Below are 27,400 nucleotides of genomic sequence, written 5' to 3' on the forward strand. Positions count from 1 at the left end.
GACATGGTGAAGGGTGGAGAAATGAGAGGTATTATTTATATGGCATGAGCAGCCATCTTCAGGGTACAGATAAGGGTATAGGCTTAAATGAACAAAGAATCAGTGGCAGAAGACAAAAGGTAAGCAAGCATAAATAGTCACAGTCACAGGTGAGTTCCTCTGGCCAAATGTGGTAACAGAGGTGTTCTGAGTGTCCACTGTCTCAGGGTTGGTCAGATGGGGTCTAGTAAACTTGGAGTCTGTTACACATCTGCTTAGTGTCTGATTCTTTTAGGCTTCCAATAAGACTATTGAGTGAATGCAGGAGAGAATGGCTCAGGACAAAGGACCCAGAGACAAACCAGGGGCTGGAATGCCTAGTTTTATCTTGCTTTCAGTCAGTTTGTGGGTCCAAGTAACGAGTCCGTGCTTTTCCACAAAAGCAGTTTACACTTGTCACAGCATGATTAGAAAGGGTGATGTACTAAAGAGTCTGAAGCTTCTTAGTTCTTTTTGTTTTCCCACAGAAAAAAATGAAAACAAGTACCTTTAAAAGGCTGATCTTATTCAATATATTTTTCTTTTCTTTTTAGCTTGAGCTCAGAGTCTCATGCTTATGAGGCAGTCACTCTACCACTTGATTTATGTCCCATTTCTTATTTATGTTAGTAATTTTCTAGATAAGGTGTTGCATTTTGGCTGAGGTAGGCCTAGAACTATAATACTCCTGTCTCAGCCTTCCCAATAAGTGAGATCACAGGCTTGTACTCCATACCTGGATTTCTTTTCTTTCTTTCTTTTTTTCCTTCCTTCTTTCTTTCCTTCTTTCTTCCTTCCTCCCTTTCTTCCTTTCTCTCTCTCTCTCTCTTCTTTCTCTCTCTTTCTTTCTTTCTTTCTCTCTCTCTTTCTTTCTTTCTCTCTTTCTTTCTTTCTTTCTTTCTTTCTTTCTTTCTTTCTTTCTTTCTTTCTTTCTTTCTTTCTTTCTTTCTTTCTTTCTTCTGTCTGTCTGTCTTGGGGCTTGGACTCTGGGGCTGGGCACTGTCCATCAGTTCTTCAGCTCAAGGCCAGCGCTCTACCATTTGAGCCAGAGTGCCACTTCCGGTTTTCTGGTGACTTATTGAAGATAAGAGTTTCACAGACTTTCCTGCCCCAGCTGGCTTTGAACCGTGATCCTCAGATCTCAGCCACCTGAGTAGCTGGGATTATAAGTATGAGCCACCAGTGCCCGGCCCAGGATTGTTGATTGAGATAGAATTCACTTTTTGTCCAGGCTCAACTCAACCCACAATCATCCAAAATATGTGTCCTGAGCAACTGATATTGCAGACATGAACCACCATGCCTGGCCCTTGATGTCTTCCATTTATTTATTTATTTATGTCTGTTGTGGGGCTTGAACGCTGGGCTTGCGTGCTGTTCCACAGACTCTTCAGTTCAAGGCTAGCACTCTACCACTTGAGCCACAGCACCAGTTTTGGTTTTCTGGTGGTTAACTGGAGATAAGAGTCTCACAGACTTTCTTGCCTGGGATGGTTTTGAACTGAGATCCTCAGGTCTCAGCCTCCTGAGTACGTAGGATTACAGGCATGAGCCACCAGTGACAGTCTCTTTCCATTTTTTTATAGGCAGAAAAACTTAGTTTTCTAGTCGAACTATAAACTTAGTTCCTTTCTTTAGGTTTATTAATGAAAATGGTTGCAAATATTTGTGCTAGAGTATGCAAATTTTACACTTACCAAGGCGTTTAGTTTTTAATTCTCTCCTCTTTGGGCTAGTATTAAAACTCTTGTCTTTGGTATTTTATATGAAAACATTTAGCTATGTTAGCATTGATTGTCTAGGCTCTATGTCAGACAATGGATTTGGGATAGAACTATTTGCTCTTCAGATGGGGACCTAGTGTTTATTCTTCCCACCCCATCCAGACCACTTTGAGTTTTGAAATATGCTTTATAAGTCCTTCTGTTATAAAAGAGGAATTTGATGTCACCAAGTACCTAAGCATTCTTTAAACTCAGGTCTCCATGACCAGGTCAGATGTCGTAAATAAGCTTTCATGCTTAATTGAATCTCACAATTTAAATGAGGGGGAGGCTCCTTACCTGAACAATGATTTATCTGGTCATTGATATGAGACTCATGGCTGGGGCATTATCCTCTCTAGAGAAAATTGTAAAATTGAGGAAGATTTCAGCATGTTTGGGGCCATTCAATCATCAACTTTGGGATAGCGAGGGCCTCTCCAGATTTCTGTGAACTATGATTCCACTGCTTGCTGAGGCCTTGTCACGAAATTTATTATTTATTTATTTGTCTTTCCCTCAACTACTTTTAATATAAGCTCTGTACTCATTTCATCAACTGATTAAAGCATTTGGGAAGTGACTGCTGACAATACTAGAAATCCCCATTAGTTTATGGGAGAATGCGGGCAGGCCTGGTGGGAACCCAAGACAAACTGGGGTTGCGTGTGGATCAGCCATGGAGGCACCCAGTTCCTGGTGCAGTGTCACCAGGAGCAGGTGTGTGTACATATAGGACTTAATGAGACGAAACATTTGATTCATCTTTAAGTGTCACCTGTCCATTGTTGTTTGTAAGTTAATAAGAAACAGTGTTAGGTACAGTTCTAGGAATTAGAGCAGTGCGTAATATGGGAGGGAAGTGGGACCTCTAAGGAAGTTTGACTTGTCAACTATATCCAGCTGCAGCCAGATTGGGTAAGAGTCAAGAATTAAATTCTTGAGACTGAGAACAGGGTTGAAACCCAGAGTGGAAGATAAAAGTTTAATAGTAAGATTTATCAGAACAAAGTTATGAAAAAGCCCTATGTCCAATATTAAATAAAATATACTAATTTATTTTAGGAATTTATGTAGTTGAACCAATAATTTTTCTGTCTTCTTTTATTTTTTTCTTTTATGTTTTTGAGTATCCTCTTTAGCTACTTTTTTTATATTTTGAGATAACAGAAATTGTGACATTCGGTGACATATAGTTTTTCTTCTGAATACTAATATACTCATGTATATGGAATATATTATGATATATTATAGAGTCTTATATGATATACATCATATTATGATACATAATATATAACAATATATAATACATCATATATTATGAATTATCTATCGTATATATTATATATAAGTTAAAATTAGCTACAACTCTTTTGATTGTTTTTGAGTTGTACAAAACTAGATCTGTGGTTGTGGTGTAACTCAGTGATAAAGTACTTGCCTAGCACGCAACCCCAGCAACCAAAATAAAAACAAAAAAAGACCCAAAACAACCCTGCTGGATCCACATAGAATGCTATTTTTGGAGGCAGGAGGAATGGGTAGTTAAGATAAGAAAGTAACTTTGCCTTAGAGTCAAAATTACATTTGGACTAAAATGTTTTGCCAAATTTATGCAGTTTTATATAGCCAACCATTGGCACACAACAGTCCATAGGCCCAATTCACAGCCTGATTTGGCAGATAAGATTTTGTTAGAATACATCTATGCCCCTTTGTCCATATGTGGAGTATGACTGTCTTCCTTCTGCCATGGCAGAACTGAGTAGTTGTGATCAAAGCATATGACCTCCAGTGCCGAAAATAACCGCAGTCCTTTATTAAAAAAAAAGTTTGATTGTGGATTTAAACCAGGAATAAGAACAGAATTTACTAATAAGAGTGAATTTATATTGAGAGGTAATGAAAATGGTACAGAGTTTTACTGAATTGAGCCTCAAAAGAAACTGAGGTGAAAGTCATACATCTTTAGGTCTTTCAGAATGAACAACACTATTTCTCCTGGAGTCACGCTGCCTCTGGGCCAGTCAATGCTGTGAGAGAAACAGCCCCTATTCCCTTCTAGAAAAAAGTGCTTCTAGTTCATGAATATATCAATCTTGCTTTATGTCTTCGTGAAGATTGCTGAATTACAGGTAATCACAGATTTGGGGTTAATTTTAAGTGACAGACCATCTGGCAGCTTCTGCCTGTAGTCTATGCCTCCCTGTTCTCTGATGTGCCATTGTTGAACTTGTCTTCTTTATCTGCTTTAGTTCAGAACATAAATCATCGACTCTTCTAACCTGATTAGTCAATGTACCTGATTAGACAATTTACAACCAATTGCTGGTACCTACTGAGACTATGTTAAAGATATTGAGGAAAAGAAAGTAATGGGATTTCATTGGTATTTCCATTCTGCCTTGAGGATAACTGGGGATGAGTGATTAGTTGTATGCGGCAGCAGCCACACTGAATAGGAGATGGGAATTAAAACATTGAATCTGGGCCCCAATGACTCACACCTATAATTCTAGCTATTCAGAAGGCAAAGCTCTGAGGATTGTGATTCAAAGCCTGCTCAGGAAGAAAAGTCCCTGAGACTCTCATCTCCAATTAACTACAAAAAAGCTGGAAGTGGCAAGTGGTAGAACATTAGCTTTGAGTAAAAAAGCTCCAGGACAGAACCTAGGCCCCAAGTTCAAGCCCCAAGACCAACACAAAAACAAAATAAGTAACTAACACTAAAATTGAGTAACAAGGTGAAAATCCAGTGAGATTAAAGATGAAATTTAATGGTAGGCTATATCATAAACCATGTTATGACAAACCTATAAGTCCAATACTAAAATCCTGCCAGCCTATGAGTAGGAGTTTTGAATCTTGATTGACTTTAATATAAGTTTGTAATCCACATATTCAAGATTAATTGATCTCTTACTTTATAAATAGGACCTTATTCTAATGAATTTGGGGTAGTGGGAAGTATAGTGGTGCTCAAAAGGCAGATGGACTTTCATTTGAAACCTGACATTATCATCTCCTAGCATTTCAAATAAGGGGGAAATACTGAACTTTTGAGCCATGGGGGCTTTGGAGTGAAGATTACCAATGTCAGATGGTAGCTGAGGAGACTGAGTATACACCTAGATTTCCTAATGCTACATCAGCAACAAAGGAGAAAATTAGATGCAGATGCTATGCAGCTCACTATGCATTTTGTTGTTGTTGTCATTGTTGTTAGCAGTGGGTTTCCTTTTTAAATTTTTTTTTCGCTAAGAGCAGGAAATAATTGGTGGTGGTTCCATTCGATCACTCTTATTAATTAGTATTGTTGGTAAGTTGAATTCACATCAGACAATTAGCTGTGACAATTAGCATTAAATGGGTTGTGAATTATGTGAGGATTTACAACCTTGACATCAACACAGACATGTAAGGAAAACATGCAATGCATCAGATTTCAGTGGCAACTTTTTGTTTTACAGAATGGTGTCTGTTTGCATGCTTGTATGCAAAATAGTCCTAGGATATTCTTTCAGGAGTTCTTTGCAAAACAATTAATTTTTACTGTGATGATCTTATAAGTTTCTTAAAATCACTGGGACCATTATTTCTAGCTTACCTCAAATCATGATCTCTTCCACCCCCCTCCTCCACCTTCCAGTAGCTGGGTTTACAGATGTGAGCTGTTGTGCTTGGCTGGGATAATTTCACTGTATTTTTTTTTGTATGTGTGCTTTTATTTTTTTCTATCTAAGTCAGTTTCAGATCTGAAAACATATTCTTTGATACCATTATATATGTATATTTCTTTCAAGTGTCTGGTTGTTAGTAAGGACAGCATACTGGAATATAGGGGTATTAGCACTAATAAATATAAACTTAGACTTGCTCTGGCATGGTTTTTATTCTGATGACACCAAACTGGGCCAAGTGGAATCTAGTAGTTTGGGTTAACACATCTGAGATAATATATTTTATTTGAAAAGTGTAGAAAAACTAAAAGCAGGTATGTTACTCTGGTGGTGCAGTAAGAAGGTGCACATCTTTACCAGCAGTTCTGATTATTTTGAAACAGCCACGTGTATCAGAATTTTGTTTCACATGAAAATGACATATGATGATATGCTCTTTTTGCCTTTTTGCATCTCTGTTTTCATCTTCATAAAGGTACAAAGTCATGTTCTCACTCCTCTTTCTGCTCTCACTCTGCTGTCTGTAGACACTTGGGTCCCCTGTGATCTTGAACTGGTAGCAGCTGCCAGTCCCACCCCAGACAACAGCGCTCTTCACTGGGAAACCACAGCAAGCACCAGGACAGCACCATGTTCTGCACAAAGCTCAAAGATCTCAAGATCACAGGCGAGTGTCCTTTCTCCCTGCTGGCCCCAGGTCAGGTTCCTCAGGAGTCCACAGAAAAGATGGCCGGAAGCTCAGAAAGCTGCAAGACAACTTTACCCATCTGCCAAGACATCCCTGAGAAGAGCGCACAGGGGAATCTGCCTCAAAGAAAGACCAGCCGGAGCAGAGTCTATCTTCACACACTGGCAGAGAGTATATGCAAACTGATTTTCCCAGGAGTGAGTACCTGCCTTTTTGAGATATTTGTGACACTTTGTGATTGTAAACAACAAAATGCTTCTCTAAAGAAAATGCTTAGGAACACTTACTTTCTCACTTCCAAGATTATAACAAGTACAGAATATTTTCTTGGAATACATGAAAGCATTTTTAAAAACTGTTATTCCATACATTGCGTTTAATCTTAAAATGAGTAATGCTATGAATTCTTTTTAAAATTATCTTGTGCTCTGAGAAACTACCTGACTTTGGACAGTGATGCTTCTTTATTAGCCTCAATCTCCTCTCCGTATTATGAAAATAGTAGTATTACCTTCCTCCTGGAGTTTCAATGAATTCTTGTAGGAGTGTAAGTGCTCAGCAGTTTTTAGCTATTAAAGTTATCTTTTAGTGACTACTTTAAAGCTAAATATTCCTTGAGGAAAATGTACTTTCTGTCAGATTTTCCTTTTCCAGTTCTAAAGCACATCATATATTGCTTGATAATTTTTTTTTTTTGGTCCAGTCATGGGGCCTGAACTCTGGGCCTGGGCGCTGTCCCTCAGCTCTTCAGCTCAAGGCTAGCACTATACCACTTGAGCCACAGCGCCACTTCCGGCTTTTTTATTTTCTGCTTATGTGGTGCTGAGGAATCAAACCCAGGGCCTCATGCATGCAAGACAAGCACTCTACCACTGAGCCACCTTCCCAGCCCTTGCTTGATAATTTTTGAAAGTGTGAAAATTTCCATTTTCCATCTGACTCTGTAAGACTGCTCAATTGTTTCTCGGTCTGTTCACAGGCAGGATCCTGTGACTGCAGGTATCTATCTCTGAGTTGTTAGCCCTGAACATTTGTTATTTTTCTGTGTGATGTGTTAGATAATGTCATTTTGAAATCTATAGCACCTTCAGTTCATTAGAAGAACTCTGAGAACAGAGTAAATACCTTACTGGTAGATAGGACCGAGTTCTTATTTCATGCAAGGTTCAAAAGAAGAGCAATTGAAAATACTCATAAAATCTTCTGTAAGTGTTCATAATTTATAAACTTATTTCATTGACATAATCAAATTAGCTATCATAATAAGTTCATTTTTTTTGTTAGTATGAGGTTTGAATTCAGCAAGTTTTGCTTCCTAGGTAGATGATCTACTACTGAACAATGCCTCTCGGCCTTCTTCTTCCTCCTTCCCTCCCTCCTGCTCCTTCTCTTTTTCTTCCTCCTCCTCCTTCTTTACCTTCTCTTCCTCTTCCTCTTCCTTCTCCTCCTCCTCCTCCTCCTTCTTTGTTCTCCTGTCTTCTCCTCCTCCTCCTCTCCTTCTCTCCTCCATATGTTTACTATATTCTTGGGTTAATCTGGAACTATGATTTTCCCATTTTATCCAGGATGATATGTGCCCATGTGCCCAACTATATGTTGTGAAGAGATCTCAACACTGTTTTTCCTGCATTGGCTTTGAACCATAATCCTCTTGATTTCAGCCAAGTAGCTAGCTTTACAAATGTGAACTTCCATATCGGGCATATATTCACAATCTTTAATTTATGTGAGACAGTTCACCACATTTTGAAATGTGTGGAAGAATCCAGTCTCACTGTGTTTTAGAACTAAAAGGAATTTCAGAGAAATACTGCTTTATCACCAGGAAATTATAAAGAAATTCAATGATTTTACCAAAATCAAACAGCTGTCAATGGGGAAAAAATAGCCATGTTCAACCATGTAGGCTAGCATGGTGAGAAAAGAGGAGACACAAAGGAATGATAAAGTACAATTAGTAGGACGTTGAGGAAAATTGTAAGAGACAGAGATGAATAGACAGAGATGAATATGAGCAATGTCAGCGCTTTCTCTGAATCTTGCCATTACTGTGTCACCATTTTTATGTTACTTGATAAATTTTAAGTTGCTACAATACCAATCCTGTTCATGTTGGAATTGAGACAGGATAGAGCAGAGAAAACAAGACAGGAATTTAAAAACCGAGCTTCAAGCAAATACAGGAGACTGATTTTTCACTCATCAACTTCCCTAAGATTTAGGTGGACCCGTTGCAACAATGAGAAGTACAAGTTGTTATGTCGAAAATGAACTTTACAACTTTGGTGGGGGAGTGGATTTGTGGGGAGTGGGTGGGGAGAGGATGGGAAGGGATGGGAAGGGGAAACAAAAGAGGAGGCTACAATGCTTGATAAGAAATGTACTCATTATCTTGCCCATGTAATTGTAACCCCTCTGTACAGTATTTTCACAATAAAAAATAAATAAAAATTAAAAAAAAGATTAAGGGACCAAAGTCATTTTAGGGGAGATGAGGCATGATAGACTAGGGAAAATTAGGTGAATGGCAGCCAAGAATTTAGAATCAGTGTATTTAGAAACTTAACACTATCTTCGTTTTATTCCTTATGCTGCTTCATCACTTCAGTATTAGCACAAGGAAAAAAAGAAAGAACAAGCTTTCTCCATCTGATCTAGGCTGCTGGTCCCAAACAATTAGTGTGCTCTAAAACCTGAGAAAGGACAACATAAAAAAGACACATATCCTGGAGAAGCAAATACTTGGAAAATGGCTCCTCTTGATACAAAGTGCTTATCTCAAAGAATAAACATTTGTGGCAGGATGCATTCTTTATCTCAAGGATAAACACCAGTTTTAAAATATATGGCAGAATGCATACTTTCCTAAAAGGGAAACAAATTGGTCATATATTTGAAGTGCTGGTCAATCTTTTATCAAGTGGTAAAAGTGTAACACCAAGAGTGATTAAGAGCAAAGATAAACACCCATCTGCATAACTTTAAATTAGATACCCAGCTTTCATCATATAAATATCCTCGATTTCAAAGAGCACCCATGCCCGTCTTTCTGCTTGTCTGTCTGTCTGCCTGTCTATCTGCTTGCTTATTCAGTCAATAGTTCTGCCACGGTTTCTTACCATTGTGACTTGTCCAGAAATTCTTAACCAGTGATAGAAATCAAGGCCCCTAACGGAATAGTCCTTGCTTTTAAAGGGAAATTTCACAAACCCTCACCTTCATCCAGTGACAGAATCTCTTGATACAACTGCCTGACTTATATGATGGTGTCTGTAGATGCACACTGAGTCTCTTTACTCGAATCTATCATTTTTCCTTTAGAATTTCTGACTGAAGAATTTCAAATGATCTGACTGAGTTCACTAATTCTTCTGTCTGATGAAGTCAGTTCTAAAGCTCATTGTTGACTTTTTAGTTCAGTTAAATTATTTTTCCACTGCAGAATTTTGGTTTGGGTCATTTTTATGATGGTATCCTTTTGTTGATATTCTCATTTTGTTCATATTTTTCTGACTTAATTTTCTCTCTGTGTTAACTTCTAGATTTAGTGTCATTTTGGTAGAATTATTATTTTGAATCTGTTCTTTTTTTGTCGGTCCTGGGGCTTGAACTCTGGGCTTGGCCACTGTCCCTGAGCTCTTCAGCTCAAGGGAGCACTCTACCTCTTGAGCCACAGTGCCACTTCCGGTTTTCTAGTGGTTTATTGGAGATCAGAGTCTCATGGACTTTTCTGCCTGGGCTGGCTTTGGACCGTGATCCTCAGATTTCAGCCTCCTGAGTAGCTAGGAGTACAGGCGTGAGCCACTGGCACCCAGCCATTGAATCTGTTCTTAGATAACTCATAGATCCTCATTTTTCAGGGTTGTTTATTGGGGATTTATTTGTCCCTTTGATCCTGTCACATTTCCCTGATGCTTTGTGCTAATTTAGTTTGGCTGTATCTGAAGAAGTAGCCAGCTCTTCCAGTCTGTATGAGCTGGCATTGGGATTGGAAATGCTTTCACTAACTGGACTAGTTGGAGATTCTAGAAGCTCCAGAATCCTTTCATGTGAGTGTGTGAATTCTATTGCTTTTCTTTCTGAAGAACTCACAGGGTATGTGTCTTTTCCTATTCTTCAAGAGAAATACAGGCTTTGAGAATAAGCTGTGTTGTTTCTTCATAAACTCCTAAGAGTAATAATCAAGAGATGTAGGCTTCAGGAACTCTACAAGATAGAAATACATTTATCATTGACTTAAGGTCAATTGTCTATGATACTAAGTGTCCCAATACCGATGTATTTGAAAGGTATATTTATATAACTTCACCAACTGTCCAAATATCTACCAGACTTTTAGAGCTACCTCTATTGTTCAATGATTCTTTTTTGAATTGACAGATTGATTACCCTCTATTGATAAGAAGCTTATCAATAAGATAAGAAGCTCCAAATACAATTGACATCAAGGTTTTATTTTAGATAGTCAGATTTAACTCTCCAATTATGTTTTGTGGGGGTGGTGAGCATTTAAAATTGACTGTCTTTGGGAAAATTACAATAGGAGCTGTCACTCCAAAGAAGTGGAATACCTGAGATTTCAAAGGTCTCTTTGATCATCTAATGAAAACTTGTCATTTCATTTTGAAAAAATAATTAAGACATGTGAAGTTGGATTACTGCTTAAAATAAGAAGGCATAATTGTAATAATGGAAACTTATGAATCTTATTAATAATTTGTGTCTCTTTTACTATGTAATATTGTTTTGTTTTTCACAGGTCTTATTCCACCAAATCCTTTGAACTCCTCAGGCATAGTGTTTTCAAGTAGATTGCAGTAGAGTACTAGCCACAACTGTACCAAATCAGAATCCATTTACTGAGTTGAAGCCTTTGAATCAGATAATGCATCTCAAAACCAAAGTCCTACTGAAAGGAAATGAAAAGTCGTGGGCTTCCAGCAATTAGGAGAATAAAACACATAGTATTAAAACATATCTATATAAATTAAAATAGTCTCAGACTAGAAAAAATGAAGTGCTGTGAAAATGTGAAAATCCAACAAAACCAGTGGCTTACAAATTAACTATAACTAGAATCCAAAGGAAATTTCTAAACCATAAGAGCTGATATCTCCACAGTCCTATACTCCAGAAGACCCAACATTTCAAATTAGAGTTATCTGTTGCAATCTGACTTGATTTAACTGTTTTGTGGTTTTGAATGAGAGGAGGGCTAAGAACAAAGGGATAATATGCAATTAACTGAAATTAGTCTGAGCCTGTTGTTTCTTCCCAAGATTGAAAACTACATAGAAAACCAGTCTCAGTTTCTAAAGGGTAGATCAATTACACTTTCCATTCTAAGAAAAATATTTTTGCTTCCTCATATGACATCTTCACAATAAACTTCGAAAATATTTATCTTCAAATAAATTTCTAAAAGAAAATGTCTAAAATATTTTTATTTCATTTCTAGTTTGAACAGCTGAACCTTGCACTCCAGAGAACATTGGCAAAACATAAAATAAAAGAAAGCAGGTATGTTAAACCATTTTAGTTGGATGACTTCCCTTCCCCCCAATTTTGGTAACTACTATTGGTAAAACAAACAAGCTAACAAAAAACAGGTCATGGGAAATCAGTTACATTACCTTTTATCACTACATATTGGAATGACAGAAATGGAAATGAGTGTTATATCTGCTACTGATTTGAAAGTAAGTGCATTTACTTTTCATATTTTATGGAAGACTAAACTTGGTTCATCAAAAACATTAGGGATTCTCTCAGTGTTTAGATGACAGAGCTGAATTCATTCAGAGTTTGAGTTCTGAAGCCAGTTTCTATACACTGCTGCTCTGCAGATTGCATCAAAACTGTTCTTAATTATTATTAATAGTAATGTATTCATGTTTATTATATTAAGTAGTTGCACAAAAGGGTTTCAATCCGACATGTCAGTCAAGTGATCAATGTCATCCCTTTCATCATTGTCTCCCATCTTTCCTAACCCCACTCATCACCTCAGTTTATCTTCTTCTATTTTCACTTATGTACATTGATTTTTTTTGGTGGGGGGCAAATTCATCCACCCTTCCTGTCTTCATTTATCTACACCTCCCCCTTGATCTCAAAGCCCCAATCCCCCAGCAACATATGTGCCAGCTTCCTGATATTCATTTTGTTATGTAAATTTGTTGTTTAAAGGGGTCACACCATTGGAATTCTCCCCTGCAGATACCATACTTTCATTATGTGTATGTATACACATGATCCTGTTTTTCCCTCCTAAGGTGTAAGTTGTAAACTACTCAACTGCTGACAAGGCATGAATTCCCCCAAATCAGGACTTATTTCTTGTCTACAAATATTACCAGAATTCAAAAAAGAACCAGTAGGCACTCCATTCTGACACCCACACTTCTATGTGGGGAGCTTTCAGCTACCTAGTCAGGAAAAGGGGGTGAGAGAGGTGAACTCTGGGACTGTGGAAGAAGCTAATCCTTAGAGAAGCAGTCCAGTATTCTCATTGGTTGCATTGGTGAATATCAACTTTGTTTGTACTTTTACTTTTTACTACTTATTTTGTACTACTACTTTTTAGTGTTTTAAAATTTCCTCTAAAAGTATTCCTAAAGAGATAGAAGATGACTTTTATAAAGATCTGATGGTTAGTTTTTCAAATATAATTTGGCATCTTTACTGTTTGGAGGTGGGTAACTTGATTGGCTAATAACTAATAAAATTTCCTAAAATTGCAAAAAATAGTTAATTTGTGAATGATAGAATATATATTTACATTCAAATCTGTGGACTAGAGCAGTAGAATATTGCACTTCATTACCACCATTTATTTTATTTTGCTTTTTTCACATTGAATTTTATTTTATTTTTAAAATTATCTTCAAGTGTTATATACAAAGGTTTCAATTCAACATGTCAGTTTGTGAGTACAGTACATCTTGATCAATGTCACCCTTTTCCTCATCTCCCCAGACAAATTGAGGAGACAGGGTTCAGAGTAATTAAGGAGAATAGTGTATTTTATAAATGTATTCATCTGGCTCCTGTTCATGAGTAGATAATCTGTCCTGGGGATTATCTGTGCTGAATTTTCCTTGCTGACAAACTGGTCCCAGACTTGCAGGCAGTAGGACCAATCCAAGAAGGGGTCATGGCCAGAAGAAGGGAGTGTGAATTTAAGTCTGACAGAAGCTTTGCTTACAGGACTGATAGTAAAAGCCTTCCAGATCCCTCTGACCTTATTTTTCAGTTAGGCTGATAAGATAGCCACAAGTCACTCTTGCTCTGCTACTGGGCCTGACTTGCTTCTGTCCTTGGCTGCCAGTTCACTCAGCATTTATTCTCAGAGCTTTGGGTTCTGGAATGTTCCCCCAGCCACATACAGATATGCAGTAAGGATATTCTTGGGGGGGTGGGCAGGAGGGAACCTTTTACTACTTTCCTGATTTCTTAAAAAATGGATATACTGGCCATTTAGTATTATAGTGTGTGTGTATGTGTGTGTGTGTGTGAGAGAGAGAGAGAGAGACAGAGACAGAGACAGACAGAGACAGACACAGAGACAGAGAGACAGAGAGACTGAGAGTGCATTGCTTTGCTTAGATCTGAGTATTACTTTATTTCTGTGCCTTTTCTTAGTTGGTTGGCAACTCAGCTACTACTTCTATTGTTTTCACCAACTGCTGAAAGCTTACAACCCCTCTATATGCTGCAGATTATTTTCTGGGACTTGGAAAACAAACAAAAAACAATAATATCTAATATATTAAACACTGTCTTTGGCTAACAAATTGTCATCTTCCCTGTCTATTTTCAACCTACCATGTTGCTTAAGGGAACAAATATCAGTACTCCCTATCACATCTCTCCAGTATCTTCTGTTTGCTCAGATACTTCCTTACCTTTATTGGAATCATTGTGTCATATCATTATGTGTGACATAGTGTGTGTGTGTGTGTGACACAAGCAAGCATTTACTGATCACACTCAAGTGCTCCTGAATCCCTGTGTTTTCTTTTTTTATTTATTTTGTATGTTTTTATTGTAAAAATGCTGTACAGAGGGGTTACAGTTACATGAACAAGGTAATGAGTACATTTCCTAATGAACATTGTTGCTTCCTCCCTTGTTTTCCCCCTACCATCTTTTCCTTCCCACCTCTACAACTACCCCCTGCCCAAAGTTTTAAAGTTCATTTTCTTTTTTTTTAAATGGCTCTTAAAAAATTATCTTTAAGTAGTTGTACAAAGAAGTTCCAATTCTACAAAACAATATATGAGTACAAAGTGTCTTACAACATTGTCACCCATCTCTCTTAACCCATCCCTTCTCTCACTTTTTTTCTTTAATTGAGATTAGGTGATTACATAAATTTCACACATTTCACAGTATTGTGGAATAGTGATACTTAGTTAGAGTCACAAATACATTTTAACATTCACAAGGTAAATCGTCATTATCTTGGTCTATACAGAATCCTATGAGCTTTGACAATACAAGTTATTTTTTCCACATCTCCCTATGTTTTCTTTTTCTCTTCTTTTCTTTTTTTTGGGTCCGGTCATGGAGTCTGAACTCTGGGCCTGGGCGCTGTCCCTCAGCTCTTCAGCTCAAGGCTAGCGCTCTACCACTTGAGCCACAGTGCCACTTCTGGCTTTTTTTTTTTCTGCTTATGTGGTGCTAAGGAATCAAACCCAGGGCCTCAGGCATACAAGGCAAGTACTCTACCACTGAGCCACCTTCCCAGCCCCTCTCCCTGTGTTTTCTGAAGGCAAAGGGGAGAAACTTAGTTTGCTCTACACTCTGTGTTGGTTAAAACAACTTATTAAGCTCTGCTTTTTCTCCTACTATAGTTGTTAAGTTACCCATGTAGTGTGAAGAAGTTTGCTCTTCAAAAAGAATAGAACTTGCTTAAATGAAAGGTAAAAAACTCTAAAAATGTATTCATATAGATAAATATCTCACAAAGGATTTGAGGATCTCTGAGATCCAAACTGGATAAAATATCATTTAGTTATTTTCAACCCACTCAACTCACAGAACATATGTATGCCTTGTGTTTTAAATAATTATAAGCAATATGTCTTTATGTGATAAAACAGTATGTTGATCAATTTCCTTCCTGAAAATAGTTTCTTTTCAAATATAACATGCATCACATATTACTGAAATGTTGAAAATGTACATGAATCCTTCCTATGAGAATGGCTTATTAGTGGCAAATCACATGAATAAGAAAACATTGGATGCCTTTTAATAGACTTGAATAGTTGGGCAAATTTGGTAATTATCAGTCATCATGATGAGAAATTTTCATAAAAATTAGGCAAAGTTGAGTCTTCAACTTGTTCATTTGAAATGATTGAAACCTGTCAATTAAAACATATTGTATCCTGTTACCAATATCCAAGATATGAGAACAAGCTCAGTGATTTATTAAAGAACATATGACTTTGACTATTAATTTTTTATACAAAACTCAGGCAATGATATCTGAGATGTAAATATAAAGTCCTAAGCTTTCATGAGAGCAAAAACTATTATATTTGTTTTAGGGAAAAACAGCGTGTTTTTAATTTGATCATGTAAGTTAAATTACATTATGCAGGGTTTTTTCTCTTAGCTGGATGATTGGAAAACCCTTAGGATTTGAGGGTATATTGCCATACTTTTTTTTGTTTCTTCAAAAATAATTTTGGTGCTGGAAATGGAACCCTGTGCTTCTACCAGTGAAATAAGTATTTTAAAACTAAGGTATCTCCCCAGCCTTACCAACCTTTTGAGCAGCTCACTCTCCTATTTCTGTCCAGAAGAGGTTTGCTTCAGTATAGGCTTGAGTAAAGTAGACATCAAAGGCAAATGTGACTTTCTAATAATGACTATACATCGTTTCATATCTACTGGATCTTTTCAACATTGTTTTGGACTGAATAAATCATTTTATCTTTCTTTTATAATTGTTGGTCAAGATTTTCCTCTACAAAACTATCCAACAGCATGGCTGCATATTAATCTGAACTTTTATATTGATCTGAATTTTTAACATTCCTTATCAGTTTATAATGAAAGATATTGGATTATTTCCAGGAAACCCTTGGAGAGAGAAGACTTTGAAAAAACAATTGCCGAACAAGCAATTGCAGCAGGTAATCAAATTTTTAAGTATGTGCGGTTAGAAAATATAACCCATGCCTGTAGAACTAATATTCTCCAAAAATATTCATATTCACTTCTAAGTGACTGCCAGTATGAAGTATTCCACATATGTGTTATGTTAATGTAAAGAGTAACTGTATTTTTATACTACATGTTTTTGTGTGAGCTCAAACATTTCCTCTTTGAATCGTTGTTTATTTGCTAAGAAGTAGATAAGCCTGAGTGGGAATCTGACTAACAGACATTCACAGGCTTTGGTGCTGAGCCTAAATGTCTCTCATTCAGACATGAAAAATTCTGCTCAACAAGATAAAAGAAGGTTTTGAAAGGTTGAAGACAACCATGGGAACATGGTTAGCAGTGTTCTCACATTAATAATTACCCTGAGAGAAAAAAAAATAGATGAGAGACTTTGCTGTGCTCACTCTTTAAATGTCTGGATACCTGGACCAAAGCACTCCATCCTTTTGAAAGTACTCATTGCTAAGAATTAAAACAAATCAGATGTTTTGGGCTCATTTCTGTAATCTGAGCTGTGCAGGAAGCTGAGATCTAAGAATTGTGCTTTTACACTTGCCTTGGCAAGAAATTTGGGAGACCCTTATCATGAATTAACCACCAAAATGCCAGAAGTGGAACTGTGGCTCAAATGGTAGAATATCATCCTTGAGTCAAATGCTAAAGGACAGCCCAGGACCCTGAGATGAAGCCCAAGTATTAGTACAGGAAAAATTATTATAACAGTAAAAATGACTAATTTATATTAAGATCTTATTAAATCTCCATACATTATAATACAATCCTTGAGGATTGTATTATTTTCCCATATATTATAGTGAAACATGTTTGTATCCAGAGTGTAAAGAATAAAAGAAGTTTGGAGTCAAGAGCAGTAGCAGTAGCAGTAGTAGTTTTTTTAGGCCAGCCGTGGAGAGGGGGTAACAAGAATGTACTCATTACCTTACTTAGGTAACTAACGTCACCTGACGTCACCCTTACAATAAAATCAAATTAAATTTTTTAAAAGAAAGAAATGTGTTATTCAGCCATCTTTTAAAATTAACTGTGAAGTTTGCTAGATAGATGCTGGTACATAATGCTTGTATTATTAGCTATTCAGGAGTTTGAGACCCTAGGATCACACTAGCTACTCAGGAGTCTGAGACCCAGTGGATCATGGTTCAAAGCTAGTCTGAGCAGAACTGTTACTAATAAGCAAAACCAACTGGATATGTGGCTCAAGTAGTACAATGCCAGCCATTAGGAGAAAGCCAAATTAGAATGAGATGTCCTGACTTCAAGCCCTTATACTGATCTATATACACACAAAAAATTAACTACTTGAGGCCTTTTACTTAGAATTATCAGAATTTTAGCAGCTCATTTATGTTGATAAGTTAAATATATTGGTATTGGATTTGGGTTGGAACTGTTCTTATAATAAATAATGAGTCTCAATACTAAGTCTCAATTGAGAATAGGTGAATAGCACAGTGCTCCCAGCTGACATGTTTGACTTGATTGAAGTGTGCTCTACCTTCCAGGGGTTCCAGTGGAAATCCTCAAAGCATCTCTGGGAGAAGAGTTATTCAAGCTGTGTTATGAGGAAGACCAGCATATTCTGGGTGTGGTAGGTGGCACCCTGAAAGACTTTCTGAACAGCTTCAGCACCCTTCTGAAGCAGAGCAGCCACTGCCAAGATGCAGAGAAGATGGGCAGGCTAGAAGATGCCTCTATCCTCTGCCTGGATAAAGATCATGAGTTCTTAAATGTTTACTATTTCTTCCCCAAAAGGATCACATCCCTCATTCTCCCAGGCATCATTAAGGCTGCTGCCCATATATTGTATGAAAGTGAAGTGGACGTGTCCCTTATGCCTCCATGCTTCCGAAGCGACTGCACAGAATTTGTCAATCAGCCCTATTTGCTGTACTCTGTTCATGTGAAAAGCATCAAGCCATCCTTGTCTCCAGGCAAACCCCAGTCCTCACTGGTGATTCCCACATCACTCTTCTGCAAGACATTCCCATTCCACTTCATGTTTGACCGAGACCTGACCATCCTTCAACTTGGGAATGGCATCAGAAGGCTACTCAACAAGAGAGACTTGCAAGGGAAGCCAAGCTTTGAAGAATACTTTGATATTCTGACTCCCAGAATCAATCAAACCTTTAGTGGGATCATGACAATGTTGAATATGCAGTTTGTCATACGAGTGAGAAGATGGGATAACTCTGTGAAGAAATCTTCCAGGGTAAGGAAAGTAGAACATTATCTCTAATGTAAGATAAGTCACTCCTTAGCTAAGGACCTGAAATCAATTGTAAAAATATATGTATAAATCACGTCAAATTCTTTGATATTTAAAACTACTCTAAAAGGGGTGATTCTGATCAAGATACACTGCACTCATAAATTGACATGTTGAATTAAAACTCCTTTGTACAACTACTTACAGATAATTTATAATAACTATAATAATAGTAAACCAACTCTAAAATATTTTATAGACTGGGATAGACTTAAAACAAAATCATTCTAGTATTTGTTTGCTTATTTAGATGATTACTTCACAAATGTTTAGTGAAGGCAGTTGCCTTTTTAAAATTGTAATGAGTTATAACTACATTAGATAAATGTTTATATTAAAACTTCTCAATTATTTTCAAATAGCTTACTTTGAATAATAAAAAGTATTGCTTTGCAATAAACAAGCAGAACTTCATGTGGAAGAAAATAACTAAGTAGAATTTTAATCAGTATTGATTGCAATAGAATGGGAGTTATGAGCAGGTTGGTATTTCATGATAGAGAATTTTGGTAATCATTCAGTCTTAGGATAGAATATTCACTAGTACACTACTGGATTGAAAACAAGGCTAAGGGAGAAAGAAAAAGCGCAGTTTGTTTTAAGAAATAAGATGGAAATAGCCTAGTAGAGTATGATAGTGAATCCCAGCAACTCAGAAGTCAGAGATATGAGGATCACAGCCCAAGGCCTTTTGGATGACAACATGAGAGCCTATGGAGAAAGAACATCTATAAAGCAATATAAGAGGGGTGTGGCTTAATGGTACAATGGTAGCCTAGCAAGCTCAATACCCTGAGTTCAATTCATAACTTCCTCCCAAAAAATAAGAACTTCATTATTACTTTATTACAAAAATTTTCTATTCTAAATGAAAGATGTTCATTGTAGCAAAACTGCCAAAAGCATTAGCTTTCACAACTACTTCTGTCATTAATGATGCATATTAATCCCCCTTCAATCCTGGTTTGTTTTTCTGTTCCCATTTTGGGGCTAGCTATTGTCTATGTGCTTAAGGCAAAACTGATATAGGGACAAGGCCTCTCCAGCTAAAGCTCAAGAGAAACCAATCTGTGGGCCACTCAGCACAAAGAAATAATAAATAAAAATAAAACAATCTCTAAAGTTTGACAAAGATCTACATACATTTTTAGAGGCTATACAGGATGCCATTTTCTTTTTTTTAAATTGTTATTCTAAAGGTGATGTACCAGAGGGGTTACAGTTATTTAAGTCAGGTAATAAATACATTTCTTTTTGAACAGTGTTACCTTTTTACTCACTTTCTCCCAGTTTTTCCCTTCTGCTCCTCCCCACCATAAATTGTATACTGCATTTTCAACACAATGTCTAGTAAGTATCACTGCTGCTTTTTTTCAACCTTTGTCCCAGGATTTCTGTGTTCCCCCACCCTTTACTATCCACAAAACTTACAAACAAGATAAAAGATACAGAAAACAAAAAACAAAAAAAATAAAAGCAGAGACAAAGGGAAAACAAAAACAAAATAAAATCTTGTTCAACCAGTCTGGAACACTTCTAGGCATTTATCCAAAAGACCATAAACATGGCCACACTAAACCCACCAGCACCACTATGTTCATTGCAGCTTTGTTTACCGTAGCCAAGACATGGAATCAACCCAGATATCCCTCAGTGGATGAATGGATCAAGGAAATATACTTGCAATGGAAATCTACTCCTCCAACATAAAGAATGATATGACACCATTCATTAGGAAATGGAAAGACTTGGAAAACATTAAATGAAGGAATCCAGACCCAAAGAAACATAGGTTGCATGGTTTCCCTCATTTGTTGTAACTAGAATGCACTTATAAGTCTATAAGTAAACACACTGGATGGTAAAAAACAAAACAAATACATTTATATACGATAAATTATACAGCACTGTAGATATCACACAGTGCGACCAAAGGAAGATATTCTTAGGAGCCAATCACAAAGACTCAATAGCTATGTGCATATGATCATACAAAATGATGGCTATAGAAATGAAGAAGAAATTTAGACAAGAAGTTTTTGGTTATTTTACCTTTTGGTTTTTGTTTTCTGTTTCTATTTTCTCCTTTTATTGCTGTTTTTTTCTGTACCTTTTGTCTTAGATATAAGTTTGTCTGTTTTGTCTGTTTTTGGTCATAGAAATAGTGAAACAAAGGTGAAGAAATGAAGCAGTGATACTAGACACTATGTTGAAAATGAACTCTACAACTTGCTGGGGGCTTGGGAGAGAGAAACTGGAAGAAAATGAAGGAAGAAACTAAATGTACATTACCTAACTTATGTAACTGTAACCCCTCTGTACATCACCTTTATAATAACAATAAAAATGGACTCCACTTGGAGTCCATTTCCATAAATATCATTTTATATGATCATATGCACATAGCTATTGTGCCCTTGTAACAGGATGCCATTTTCAAAGTCCTGCTCTACTTTAACCAGTCTCCTGTAATTGGGCTTTTTCTTCCCCAAATTGGTTTAAATACATGTTTCACACTCAGTTTCATTGTTGTTCAGCTGCTTAGATAGTGCTCTGCTTTAGCCACACCCCTACTCTGCTTTTATCTTTGGATATGGAGTTTCATGGACTTCAGTCCTCTGGATTTCAGCCTTCTGAATAGCTAGGATTACATGCGTGAAAAATGGGCACTCAGCCATGGTTACTTTTGCTTCATGGCTGTAATGAATACATATGTGCACACTGTTCTCACAACTGCCAGTAAATCTTCTCCTCATCAGGATGAGAACTTGAAGTCTCATGGCTGTCAAGCCCCCTGGTTACATCTCTCTGGATTGTTCATTTGTTGACTAGATGCTAAGCTGAAATAGAAATAAACACAAGACCTCTCTAGACAAGGCTCTGTGAAGTCCATTGTAAAATGACTTCTGAAAGACCGCTTTATGGGCCTCAGCACAAAGAAACAAGACAAAAACAAAACAACAACACCAAAAACACAAATAAAAAAACTTTCTAGAGGTACTAGGGAAAATATTTGGAGGCTTTTTACTTTCCACATGTGTCAGGGGAGAAGAAGGGAAAATAGAGGGCACAAAAAGAAAAGAGAGAATAGCAAGGAGGGCAGAAGATTAGGGAGGAAAGAAGGAGAGTGGGAGAAAGTTCGGGAGGGAAGGAAGGAACAAAAGGAAAGAGAAGAAGGACAAAAAGGAAGAAAGGGAGAGGAGAAAGATAAAGAAATAGAGAAGCAGAGAGATAAGGAAGGAAGGAAAAGAGGTAAGGAGGGAGGGTAGAAGGGGAGAACCCCATTTTTTCCCCTGAGACTTAATAACTATCAAACATCTCTAGCATGAAGTGACAGGACAGGAAAGAAGGAAGGAAGGAACGAATGAACAAAGGAGAAAAAGTAAAAGAAAGTGAAAGAAAAAGGAAGGAAACTAGGTGTTGGTGTCTCATATTTGTTATCATAGCTACTCAGGAATCTGAGCTCTGAGGATCATAGTTCTAAACCAGTCTGAGGAGGAAAGTCCATTAGATTCTTATTTCTAAATAATTACTCATTTCCAATTAATCCAAAATGTCAGAAGTAGGGCAGTGGATCAACTCGTAGAGCACTAACCTTGAGTAAAAAAAGGTCAAGGACAGTACTAGGACCCACAGATTGCTATGAGTAACCCTTGAAGCAAGATTTTTGCATTCGTTATAATAATAATTTCTGTGTAATGTTTGTTCTAATATATTCTTTAAATGTTTGCATGCATATTGGAACTCACAGCAAACTAAAACAGTTAAACAACAACAACAACAACACAAGCACAAAGGGCTGTTGTATCTAACTCCTTCTCCCATCTGAGAAAGGTGTTAGGAACTTGAAAAATCCACAGCAATTGGTTTTCCTTTGCTTTACAGGTTATGGATCTCAAAGGCCAAATGATTTACATTGTTGAATCCAGTGCCATTTTGTTCTTGGGGTCACCCTGTGTGGACAGATTAGAAGATTTCACAGGACGAGGCCTCTACCTGTCTGACATCCCAATTCATAATGCATTAAGAGATGTGGTCTTGATAGGTGAACAAGCTCGAGCTCAAGATGGCTTGAAGAAGAGGCTGGGGAAACTGAAGGCAACTCTTGAACATGCCCACCAAGCCCTGGAAGAGGAGAAGAAAAAGACAGTCGATCTGCTGTGTTCCATCTTTCCCTGTGAGGTGGCTCAACAGCTCTGGCAAGGACAAGTTGTGCAAGCCAAGAAGTTCAATAATGTCACCATGCTTTTCTCGGACATCGTAGGGTTCACTGCCATCTGTTCTCAGTGCTCGCCACTGCAAGTCATCACCATGCTCAATGAGCTGTACACTCGCTTTGATCAGCAGTGTGGAGAGCTGGATGTCTACAAGGTAGGGGAGGGCAGCACAATGACAATTTTATAGGTAAAAGTCACTGGGAAAAAAGCGCTATGCTCTGACCCTGCATTGCAATGCAATTGCAAAGCTTTCTCTGCTGGGTTACTCTGACTATATCCGGGGAACAGTCATTGTGTACTAATTATGTGGGTGTTCTCCAGCCAGAAATAGCTCTGAATCTGCTCTGAAACAGAGCTAATTGTTTCAGGAAAGGACTATCCCATTATCTTCTCAAAGAATAAGGAGAGAATGGAGGGAGAATAGGCTGAATAGAAGAACCAGGAAAACATGGTGTTTTACAGTCAATGGACCAGCCATTTCACTGTGGTAACTGAGTTGGATTATTATGCAAGAGTATTTCAATGAAGTCCTTTATTCTTTGAACATATAAAAATAAAGAATTTGAATCAACCCAGATGCCCCCTTAGTAGATGAATGGATCAAGAAAATATGGTATATATACACAATGGAATTCTATGCCTCCATCAGGAAGAATGACATTGCCCCATTTGTTAGGAAATGGAAAGACTTGGAAAAAATTATATTAAGTGAAGTAAGCCAGGCCCAAAGAAACATAGGTCCCATGGTTTCCCTTATTTGCAACAACTAGTATATGTCTGAGACAAGCAGAAAAGGTCAGATAAGTTGATGTTAGGGAAATGAACCCTAAGATATGTATTCAAATGTTTGTTTTTCATGTGATTGTTTCTAACATATTTATAAGATGATTTCTTTGTTGCTTTGTATGTCCCTCCCCCATGATACAACCCCTGCTTTTACTGTATACGATGTTGGTATAATTTGGGGAGGGGAAGGGAAAACACAAATCGTTAAAACAGGGATACAGGTGGACCCATTGCAACAATGAGATGTACAAAACGTTATGTCGAAAAATGAGCTTTACAACTTTGGTGTGGGAGGGGAGGGTGGAGGAGGATTTGTTGTGGGGGGTGGGGGGGAAGGGATGGGAAGGGGAAACAAAGGAGGAAGCTACAATGCTTGATAAGAAGTGTACTCATTTTCTTGCCCATGTGATTGTAACCCCTCTCTACAGTATTTTCACAATAAAAAAAATAAAGAATGACTATTATAAACCTTTTCTTCATGTAGATGAGTTCAGCGCAGAGCTTACATGATAAAGCTCATAGCCAGTTAACAGAAATCAAAACCACATATTTAAGCCACTTTTACAGCTTTGCATGGGGCAGAGACAAATTCAAATCTTGTCCTTTACTTTTCTTGTTTTGTAACTAATTGCAATTACATTTCTTTTTTTTAAATTAAATTTGTTTTTTATTACGAAAATACTGTACAGAGGGGTTACAGTTACATGAACAAGGTAATGAGTATATTTCTTATCCAGCTTTGTTGCCTCCTCCTTTGTTTTTCCCCTACCATCTCATCCCTCCCACCTCCTCAACTATACCCTTTCTGCCCCCCCACCTAAATTGTAAAGTTTGTTTTTCAACATAGCATCTTGTACATCTCAATCTGTATCCTTATATAAATGTTTTGTTTTTTCCCTTCCCCTCCACAAATTATACCAACATCAAATACAGTGAAAACAGAGGTTATACCAGGGGGCAGGGACATACAAAGCAACAAAAACATCATTTGGTACCTTATAAATATGTTAGAAATAATAGCAAGGAAGAAAAAACCACTTGTGTCCCTATCTTGGGGATCATTTCAGTTAACATCACCTTATCTGAGCTTTTCTGCTTGTCCCAGACATATGCTAGTTATAGCAAATAAGGGAAACCATGGGACCTATGTTTCTTTGGGCCTGGCTTAGTTCACTTAATATAATTTTCTCTAAGTGGTTCCATTTCCTAACAAATGGGGCAATGTAATTCTTTACAATGGAGGCATAGAATTCCATTGTGTATATATACCACATTTTCTTGATCCAGTCATCTACTGAGGGGCAACTGGGTTGGTTCCATATCTTAGCTATGGTAAATAATGCTGCAGTAAACATAGATGTGCTGGTAGCTTTAGTATGGTCTTGTTTGTGATCATTTGGATAAATGCCCAAAAGTGGGGTTGCTGGGCCAATTAAGTGACATAGACTGTCTAGTGGATTAAAATGCAATTATCTTTCTAGAACAGAGAAAACAATGATCACACAGAGTTTATGTGTGTAACACACTCTGTCCTATGTTTCACAAACAGAATTGTAAAGATTGTGCTAGATAATACACATTGTGGATTAGGCATCCAGGACTTAGTGGCCAGATGTTGTTAGATGCTGAGATAACGTAGAATCCTCTACCCCAGGCATTGTATAACCCTCTACCCAGTCATTGTATCTCTTTTCCTTTTTAATGTAGCAGTTGTTAGGAGGAAAGCTAATGAAGAAATTTTAAATTCTACCTACTTCTTTAAAACTAATTTTTTAGCTGAATTCTCATGGTTCAAACCTGTAATTGTAGCCATTTAGGAGCCTGACATCTGAGGATCATGATTCAAAGCCAGACTTGGCAGACAAATACAAGAACTATTTCCAATTAACCAGCAAAAATCTAGCAATGAGGTGGCTCAAGTTGTAGAGTGCCAGACTTACTCAATAAACACAAGGGAGAGTGTGAGGCCTTGAGTTCAAGCTCTAGTCCTAGCACCAAAGGGGAAAAACTTTGGCATTTTACAACTGTAAGTTATTTTGCCTTGTTTTATAGGTCATGATATTAAGTGAATGGCATTAATCTCATTAGTCTGACTTAAATCATAAGCTCAACTTGTCACATAGCAATCTGGCACTTTAGGGTGTAGCCCAGCATGAAATAAATTATTGAGGAGGAAACAAATATAATTTATGTTTTGTTTCATTAGACATACTAAAATCAAGACCTTCTCTTAAAATCCTTCTAACAGGAAATTCCAGAGAGAGCCATGACTCCCTTGGGGAGAAGAGAAAAGAAATCCCTGTGTAATTATAGATAAAATAATTGGCTTCAGTTAGGTTAAGTGTTATGGCCTCCTGTGGAATTTACTATGTTTATTTGTAGCTGTCTTTTTTTTTCCTGTTGTCTCTTGAGAATGTCTCCTTTCAGAACTATAAGAAGGAAGTTACTTTTTTTTCTTCATTGGGAACCACTGTGATTACTAAAACAGAAACATCCTTCTTGCACTTTCAAATACCCTATTAAGGATTTTGAAACTGTCCCCTCCTGCCAGGATGAAGTTATAGAGCTCTCTGACTAATCCAACTGCATCTATCTGAATAGGATGTCACCTGCCCACCCAGACCTCATTTCCACCTTGTGGCCCTTTCCAAATTGATACAAAAATACCTGGAGATAGCTGAAAGTAAATAAGAAGGGAACTTGGTCATGGATTCTGTTTAATTTATATATAATTAATATATACATTATATAGTATATAACCATCAATGGACTTATATGTTGAAGGATTGGTGGACTGGTATCATAGGAATCATCAATTTATTTCTTCCAGGATCTGATCATCCCAGGACTTTATTTGATGTCATTTTCTTCCTATCAATATTATTTGGTTAGCACAAGTGGACAAAGTATGCAGGAGGACACCTCAACCTGTCCCCGTGAAGGAAGCCAAATTCTATTCAAGTAGGCACAAAATATTATAAGAGCAGAGAGAATAAATGTTTAGCTCCAAGTAGTTATGATGATAGGACTTCTCCGAAATAGTAATATATTCAGATGAGCTCATTTTATGAATTAATTGCTGGAAAAATGCCTGAAAAAGCATCACTTCCTGTTTAATTATTACTAGGCACTGGCCATACAGGAGTGAACACAAAGATCCACTCAGAGTTCTTATGTATTCTCAGAGCCAGAAAAACAAGAACCAAATTCACAAGAAACTAATCGATGCAATATTTTTGAGTTAAAGCAAGTTAAGAGTGAGAGAAATGCAAAGGTTTAAAGATGATAGCTCTTTGCAGAAAGTGGTTCAATAGAGCTTCCTAAAAGGTGATGTTTTACCTGGGTCTGAGGGAAACAACAGAAAAGCCAAATGGTTATTGGATAAAAGAATAGCAATGAGGGCAGATTTGGTTTATCTGAGGGGTAGCAGGAAGATGATGACAGTAGAAGAACATGAGCAGGGGCAGACTTAAAAGATCAAGTCAGATATTAGGAGACAGGCAGGCCCTTTTGAGGTTTTGTAAGATCCTTGGCATTTTCTCTGAGTTAATAGGGTAAAAGATAATAGGATGAAAGTCATTACTCAAGCTTTGTCTACCCCACCTTGCTTATTTTTATTCCTTTCTCATCTTCACCCACTCAAAAGGGAGTCCTATGATAGAGAAGATCCAATACATATCTGGGGAAGAAAATGCAATTGCCTCAGAATGAGCAGATTTATTTGTAAATTTAAATTAATATGTAGCACTCTGTAACCAGTATCACATATGGATTAA

The 27,400-nt window shown here is 37.3% G+C and overlaps 1 protein-coding gene across 1 annotated transcript in view; it reads left to right on the forward strand.

The window, feature by feature from the left end:
* Gucy1a3 (guanylate cyclase 1, soluble, alpha 3) overlaps positions 1–27,400 on the forward strand; it is a 72,113-nt gene that overhangs the window by 31,818 nt on the left and 12,895 nt on the right. The window contains exons 3-7 of the mRNA XM_013029825.1: positions 5,989–6,346; positions 11,608–11,669; positions 16,242–16,300; positions 17,855–18,564; positions 22,507–22,992. Of these exons, the coding sequence (XP_012885279.1) occupies positions 6,092–6,346; positions 11,608–11,669; positions 16,242–16,300; positions 17,855–18,564; positions 22,507–22,992 (1,572 nt within the window). The 5' untranslated portion in view covers positions 5,989–6,091. The remainder of the gene's footprint in view (positions 1–5,988; positions 6,347–11,607; positions 11,670–16,241; positions 16,301–17,854; positions 18,565–22,506; positions 22,993–27,400) is intronic.

This window comes from Dipodomys ordii, unplaced genomic scaffold (genome assembly GCF_000151885.1).
Source record: "Dipodomys ordii isolate 6190 unplaced genomic scaffold, Dord_2.0 Scaffold123, whole genome shotgun sequence".
Taxonomy (NCBI): Eukaryota; Metazoa; Chordata; class Mammalia; order Rodentia; family Heteromyidae; genus Dipodomys; species Dipodomys ordii.